This window comes from Xyrauchen texanus, chromosome 45 (assembly GCF_025860055.1).
Source record: "Xyrauchen texanus isolate HMW12.3.18 chromosome 45, RBS_HiC_50CHRs, whole genome shotgun sequence".
Lineage (NCBI taxonomy): Eukaryota > Metazoa > Chordata > Actinopteri > Cypriniformes > Catostomidae > Xyrauchen > Xyrauchen texanus.
In genome coordinates this window covers 26662921-26671022 of record NC_068320.1, presented here as the reverse complement: position 1 = coordinate 26671022, position 8102 = coordinate 26662921, and the positions used below count along the sequence as shown (strand labels likewise).

At 37.1% G+C, this 8102-nt stretch overlaps 1 protein-coding gene across 1 annotated transcript in view; it reads left to right on the top strand.

The window, feature by feature from the left end:
• Nucleotides 1-8102, top strand: part of LOC127637236 (B-cell receptor CD22-like) — a 157510-nt gene that overhangs the window by 147687 nt on the left and 1721 nt on the right. Inside the window, exons 9-11 of the mRNA XM_052118193.1 lie at nucleotides 7266-7497; nucleotides 7778-7862; nucleotides 7958-8024. Coding sequence (XP_051974153.1) covers nucleotides 7266-7497; nucleotides 7778-7862; nucleotides 7958-8024 — 384 coding nt within the window. The remainder of the gene's footprint in view (nucleotides 1-7265; nucleotides 7498-7777; nucleotides 7863-7957; nucleotides 8025-8102) is intronic.

Genomic DNA, 8102 nt, shown 5'->3' with positions numbered 1-8102 from the left:
CTTTTATTTCATTGATACACTGTTAATTTGGAGAATTGTGAAATCTCATCAGGTTTTGAAGATATATAAATTTGGTTATTATCAGCATTACAGTGGAAACTTATTCCACGATTCCTGATAATATCTCCCAGGGGAAGCATATACAAGGAGAAATACAGAGGCCCTAAACTGATCCCTGTGGCACTCCATACTTTACTTTTGTTTGGTTTGACAATTCCTCATTTACAAAGTGGTAGCGGTCTGCTAAATAGGACCTAAACTAAGCTAATGCAACTCCACAAATGCTAACATAATTATCTAGCCTATTCAAGAGAATGTTGTGATCTATCGTGTCGAATGCAGCACTAAGATCTAAAAGCACTAGAAGTCATTTGTAACTCTGATAAGTGCAGTCTCTGTACTGTGATGAGGCCTAAATCCTGACTGAAATTGTTCATATATATACCATTTCTCTGTAGAAATGAACATATTTGTGAGGATGTTACCTTTTCTAGTATTTTTGACATAAATGGGAGATTTGAAATCGTTCAATAATTAGCCAGTTCTCCAGGCTTCTTAATAAGCGGTTTGATAACTGCCATTTTAAAGTTTCTTGGGACATATCCTAAGCATAGCGAGGAGTTAATGATACTAAGATGATGTTCTGAAATTACAGGAAATACCTCTTTTAAGAGCTTAGTTGGTATAGGATCTAACAAACATGTTATGGCTTTTGATGTTTCGATAAGTTTTGTTAGCTCTTCATGAACTATGACAGCGAAGGATTGAAGATGCATGTGAGTTAAATTATGAAACACTGTTTTCTGAGGTGCTATGAGAGATGATTGCATTATTCCAATTTTATTTCTGATTATTTAAATTTTATCTGTAAAGAAATTCATGTCATTACTCTTGTGCTGTATTCTTCCACGTGCGCTCCATTTTCTGAGCTCCAATCTTGAGAGCACGAGTGTGATCATAGTACCATGTTGGAGGGATTATTTCTTAAATTTTCTTTAATGGAAGGAGGGCGATACTATCAAGAGTGCTAGAGTAGACTGCATATTTTTAGTTAAAAAACTCTGCGATGAGTTGGTCCTGTTGCATTGTGTCTGACTCCAAGAGAGTTGAGAATATCGATAAATGCTAATCCCAATGTGTCATTTTCATTATCTATGTGAATGTTGAAGTCACCAACAATTAAAGCTCTATCTACAGTAACTACAAGATCTGATAAAAAATTTGCAAATTCACCAAGGAAATCAGAATAAAGCCCGGGTGATCTATGCACTGTAGCAAGGGCAAAATACGACAGATACTTTTTATTTATATCTGACGGTGTCACATTAAGCATTATTAGTTCAAAAGACTTATATTTATATCCTGTCCTCTGAGTAACACCAAAAACTTCACTGTAAATTGTAGCAACACCTCCTCCTCGACCCTTCAGATGAGGCTCATGTTTATAACAATAACCTGGGGGAGTAGATTCATTTAAACTAATACATTCATCCGGTTTAAGCCAGGTTTCGGTCAAACAGAGCGCATCCAAACTATGATCTGTAATGATTTCATTAACAATTATTGCTTTGGTAGAAAGAGATCTAATGTTAAGTAGCCCAATTTTTATAGGATGTTTATCTTTAATTTGTTTGTTTTGTTCAAGTTTGACCTTAATCAAATATTTTCTAAATTATTTAGTGAGGGTTTTGTTGTTGGTAATTCAGGGAACGACACAGTCTCTATGAGATATCTAGGTGATACTGTCTCTATGTGGTGTTGTTGTATGCAACCTGTGTGATGTCTCAAAGTAGTTAGCAAACGTTTGGATTAACCAGTTTGTCTACTTCCTGACCTGGGCCCCAGTTAGTCAAATACTATCATTATTAATACCGTCTCTCTTTAGCAGGTCAGGTCTACCCCAAAAACTCTACCAATTGTCTATAAATCCTATTCTATTCTCCAGACACCACTCAGACATCCAGCCATTCAGTGACACTAATCTACCATAAACCTTGTCACCACGACGAGCAGGGAGGGGACTAGAGCATATTACAGTATCTGACATCATTTTTGCAAATTCACACACCTCTTTAACATTATATTTAGTGACATCCGACTGCCGAAGCCGAAAATCTACGTTTAGCATTAACCAGCACTTGTACATTTTATTTGATGTCAGACGCTCTGGCACCCGAAATGCAATTAACAATAGTGGCTGGAGTCTCTATTCATAGATATTAGTAAAACCAGATACAGTAAAAACATACAATGTATCATTTGCATTATCCAATGAATCTTTAAACAAAAACAAAAATGTGCATTTCACATGGGATCTTTAAACATCAGTTGAAGCTGAAAAGCCGAAAGCTGATGCTTCAAGAGATGGAGGGGTTAGGTTCATAATGGCATTCACTTCTTTTTTCCTTTTTCTGTATTTCTTTTTTGCATCTCTCCACATCTCATTTTTTCTTGTCTTGAAGGAGGAAGAGACTGTACACTGAATGCCTTGAGTTTTCCCTTTTGTTTCTTCTCTTTATACCTGGTAATGAAAAATATGTAATTAAGATATTTTCGTTCCTTTCAGTTTCACCATCTTGATAATAGTATCATGTGTTGAAGTTACACTATGTTGTGGCCTAAACTTTCATCTCTATAGTAGGTGTCTATTCTGTGTGAACTGGCATGATCTCTTTACTTTTTCCTCCTTTCCCTCAGGACCTCCTCTCTCCTTTCATGGTCAGCGTTGAGTCTTTCCCTGTATTTTTGTGTCCTCTCTTTACTTGACATTTCTGCCTGACAGACAAAACATTGCATCTTTTAACAGGCAAAGCATTGCAAATATGGTGAAACATGGTTAAATTAAGTATAAAATTGAAAAGAAATACATTAATTGTATAGGTAATTTAATTTTCACTATTAAATTCATTTAATATGTTTTGAATAGTTATTTATTTATCAATAAAAAAGGTGTATGTAATATTGTGTGACAAATATATCATATGGTGTGACTTAGAAAAACAGTCACACCATATGATACAGTGTCACACCATATGACGTTTTGTTCAGTTAAGCTAATCTCTTGGTTAACTAAAAACAGCTAGCTTATACTTAGCATGTAAATTACCACATGGCAGGAATGATTTTTAAGAATTAATAAGTAAAATTTGTATAAAAGTGTTTCATTTTTATGTAAATAATGTCACACCATAAGACACAAAACATTGACCACTAGTGAGCATATCAGATACAGAGCTTTTTAATTAAAAATGATTAAGCCAGAACTCACCTCTTGACCTTGCAAACCAATCCAGAGATGACACTGCAACTTCCTGGTTGAGTGTGGACCTCTTCATCATAATGATGTCCAAATTATTGCCCGTTCAAAATATAAATTGCAGTGTCACACCATATGACGCCCATTTTACAGACAAAATGTATTTGGCCAGAACTTGCTTTAAAATCATACACAGACATCAACACTTTCTGTGTCTGTTGAAATATCCTAATTCTGTTACTTAAACTGTAAATCTATCAATTATTTATACTTTGCTGATATATATTGTCATATTAGTAAGGTCACACATATCCCGGACAGTCACACCACATGACAATTTTGATGTTTAGATAAAAATTTGAAGTAGAGGTCTTTATACACCAACTACAGCTATGGTATGCTGGAATAATATCTTGTCAGAGGAACAACATGAAGATATATATTTTTAACAAATACCCATTTTTATTAGGTTATGACATCATGGACGGGTAGAATTGCATGTCATGTCTCCCACCCGAATCCCTCTCTGCTGCCGGAGGAGGCTATTGTAAACATGTGACATGCAATGCAGGAAGAAATAACATGAGCGGATGCCATGACATACAGCGATTGTTTGTTGTTGTTGGTTGTTCCTGAGCAGTGAGGGTTTGAGATTGATGTGATTCCCTCACGCAATTGTTTGTTGTTGTTGGTTGTTCTTGATAAGCGGTGCTTTGAGATCAATGCAATAATCTGCGTAACACAGAGGAGAAAAACGGATGCGTGCTGAAAAATGCACGCTGTTTAATCACGATAAAAATAGAAAGTGGATGCATGTGGAAAATGTACACAGTTGAATAAGAGAATAATGTGGGGGAAAACCTGATGCACACTGACAAATGGCAGATGTTAAGGATTAAAAGCTGAAAACAGATATATAATTGATGCTAAAAAACTAGCAGGCTACAAACACAGACTCGAGCTAGGCGCCAGTAGCAACAGGTAAAATACAAACAGATGAAACAGTAGAAAAGTGGAAAACTTGAAACATGTGGTAAAATGACAAAGGATAAAATGATGAACGTACGAGAATAACAATAAGCAATGCTGAGCAGCCCAAGCAGGCTACAAACACAAACACTTGTGCAGCGTGCTGTCAGCAACAGGAAGTCCAGTGACGTCAGAGCTCCAAGGAATTTCTGAGTCTCGGTAACCTCCATTCCCTGATGGCGAGAATGAGACATTGTGCCCCTCCTGCCACATCACTGAACTACCTGCTGAAATGGCTGGGACCTTGTCTCGGCTCCTCAGTACGAAACCTGAACGAGTGCTTGGATTCCGGCTACTTTGTCCAAGGGAGTGGCATGCAAATTCCACTCGCCAATTCTCATTGGCCTTTTCTCAAAAATCAGAGGTGTGTGGGACTCCCAAAGGGCAAACTCTAGTGTCACTACATCGACACAAACTAATAATAATAACAGTTTCTTTTGATTAATAATTTGAGATAAATAAAATTACATTTATAAGAAAATGATGCAGTGCAAACGGTAAGTGCAGCACAGTGCTCAGTGAATAAATGTACAGCTAAACAGATGTGTTTTCAATCTGGACTTATATGTGGCTGTTAGAGCACATTCTGGGAGCTGGTTCCAACTGTGGGTGGCATACTAGCTAAATGCTGTCTCACCGTGTTTTGAGCGAAACCTTGGTATTTCTGGCTGACTTGATACTAATGATATGAGAGGTATGTTAGGTTTATATTCAACAAGCATATATGCAATGTATTTCGTTCCTAGGCTATTGAGCGATTTATAAAGAAGTAATAGTACTTTAAATTCAGTTCTAAATGTAACTGGAAGCCGGTGTAAACACATGAGAACTGGAGTAATATGCTCAGATTTTTGGGTTCGGGTGAGACTCCTAGAAACTGGCTTCTTAATGAGCTGCAGGTGTCTAATGGTCTTTTTGTGAAGGCAAGTGAGTAGACCACTGCAGTAGTCCACCCTAGAGGTGATGAATGCATGAACACATTGGATACAAAACATCTAATTCTCGCTATATTTTTGAGGAGATAGGCTGATTTAGTTATAGCTTTGATGTGACTACTGAAACTAAGGTCTGACTCCAAAATGACACCAAGATTTGCTTAAATTTTTTGGCTTAAGACCAAATCTTGTTCATCTTGGAAATTTCACCTTTTTTTTTTTGCCTTTAGAAACTTTTGGCACATCCAACTGTTAATTTAATCAGTGCACTAGCACAGAGTGTCTATAGGGCTGTAGTCATTTGGTGATAAGGCGACAGGTAAATCTGTGTGTGGTCTGCTTTGCTATGGTACACAATTTTTTTTATTTTTCATAATTTGGCCTAGTGGGGGCTAATACAGTTTGAACAGGAGTGGTGCAAACGTTCCACATGTCATGGATGTCCACTCAGATTCATAGTTGCCTATGTTCACATAGCAACCCCTCCCTTCAAGATACTACCTGAACAAACTGAGGACCATCCCAGAGAGCCCTACCGAATTTTCCAATCTGTCCAGGAAAATATAGTGTTCAACAGTGTCAAAAGTAGCACTGAGATCTAGTGATGCCAGCACTGACCTTTTGCCTGAATCAGTCTCAGTGTTATCGGTTCCTCTACAAAATAGCATGCACTTACAATGGAAGTCTATTGCATGCCATGACTCTGATAAGACCTGCATCAGTGATGGAAATCCATGCATGCTATCAATTAAAAAACTATTATTTGAGCTTAATTTATATTCAACCTGGAATATTTCTTTCAAAAAATGTTTTAAAGACATGGCGAAAGTGTCTGCAAAAGACTAAGTAGAACATTTGTTATTAACATTATTTGCTTTATCGCTAAATAAATATGAAAATTATTAAAGAAGGGCATCATATGTTACCAATATTAATTTTACCAGTGACCTTTTTTTCTTTTTTAAATTTATAAAGTTTTAATGTTGTATCAGTTGTCAAGAGTTCCTCAAATATCTTTAGGCAGAATATAAACACTTTTTTTAAACAATTCCGTTTGCTGCTGTATCTGTCTTTACGAAATTTCAGAGGTGTTTGGAAATCAAGAACTGAAAAAATCCTTCCTTTTTTAATGGGTAAATGTATCAGTCACGTGGCTAACATTTATTTTAAGTACATGATTTTAATTGAAAAGTCCTTCCTTAAAATTCTTAAAAATTAAGAGCTTAAAATTCAGTGTTGTTAAGGCCACTAATAAATTCAGTAACTTTTAACAAACTATTAATAACATGAAACTGATGAATGTGTTTTTCCAAGATGTTGTGCAATCTTGTAAATTTTCAGGAAATAACAGTAACCACAGCTTAAAAAAATTGCATATGATATTTCGTTTTCTCTTTCATTATACTATTATGGTCTCTCTCTCTCTCTTTTATGGTTAAAGACTGATTCTTGTCTAAGGCCTGAACTCATTTCTTTTGCGGCTACAATGAAGCTGTGAAGTATCCACTAAGTCCTGAAAAAGAAATCAACACTTCCTCAAACTGTTTTTTTTAGATGCCCCTAAAAACACATCAGTGACTGTAAATCCATCTGGTTCTGTGTTGGAGGGTCGTTCAGTGACTCTAACCTGCATCAGTGATGGAAACCCAGTAAACTACAGCTGGTACAGAGACACTGAAGAACACCTGCAGACTGGACAACATCTCACCATCAATACAACTGACACAACACACAATGAACGATACTACTGTAGAGCTCAGAACAAATATGGAGAACAAAACTCAAGCAGTGTCATTTTGAATGTTACTTGTAAGTCCTGAAGTCTGTACAAGTGTACTGTATAATTTGGCAACTCATCTTCATTACTTTTGCAATTCTGTTTGGTGCCGCTAGTGCCGGAGAAATTCCACACTTCGGCTTTGAAGTCTAGAGCTCATCATAATACACCATCATCATAACGTTAATGATCATTCTCTCTTTCAGATGCACCTAAAATCTCCACCTCCTCCTGTAAACGAAGTGATGTAATCGTGTGTGTCTGTGAGGTTCGTGGAAATCCGTCTCCTACACTGGAGTGGCGTCTGTCTGGACGCCCCATTATTAACTCTACGGAGATGCTCATCAGTGAAGAGCAATTTAAGAACAAAAGCTTGAGGAGCATCCTCACCATCCATCAATCACTCAAAGACACGCCCACTCCACATTGTTTCAGCATTAACACTCATGGCACTGCCAGCCAACAGTTTCACCTGCTTTTAACTCCACAGGATCCTCGAGGTTAGTTCAGAGTTTCACTGATTGATCTATTTCAAGCTGCACAAAACAATATCTTTATCTGATTCTCATAGGAAAGAAAAACAACATAGCAATCTCTTTAATATCTAAATAGTTTGCTATTTGGTTGCTTAGGAGACATGGCTGGAGTCCCTCAGCACGTCCTCCGATTCGAACTAGCGAACTCTGGGGATGGTAGCCAGCGTCTTTTACCACTGAGCTCCCAAGGCCCCCTCCAGGACAATTATTAATGATTTCCAAACACTCTTTTGTTCCTCTCTAGGTTTCCATCATCCCTCACTGCTGGTTGGAGTTGCTATTGGCGCATCAGTGATGATGATCTTTTGCATCATTCTCTTCTGCATACGGTGAGTACATGGTACATATGAGTTTTGAGGACAGACAAGTAGAATGACATCCTGCATAAGAATCCGATATAAAAACCTGAAAATTATTTTTCCAGAAGACAGAAGTTCAAACCATCACAGACTAGACAAGAAGATAACACCGGACTCATTCTGACTCCAAGAGTGAGTTAAACACTCTTGATTTCATGCATTATAAATCCTCGGAGACATTCATTTTACATGTTGACTCAAGGGTTTTGC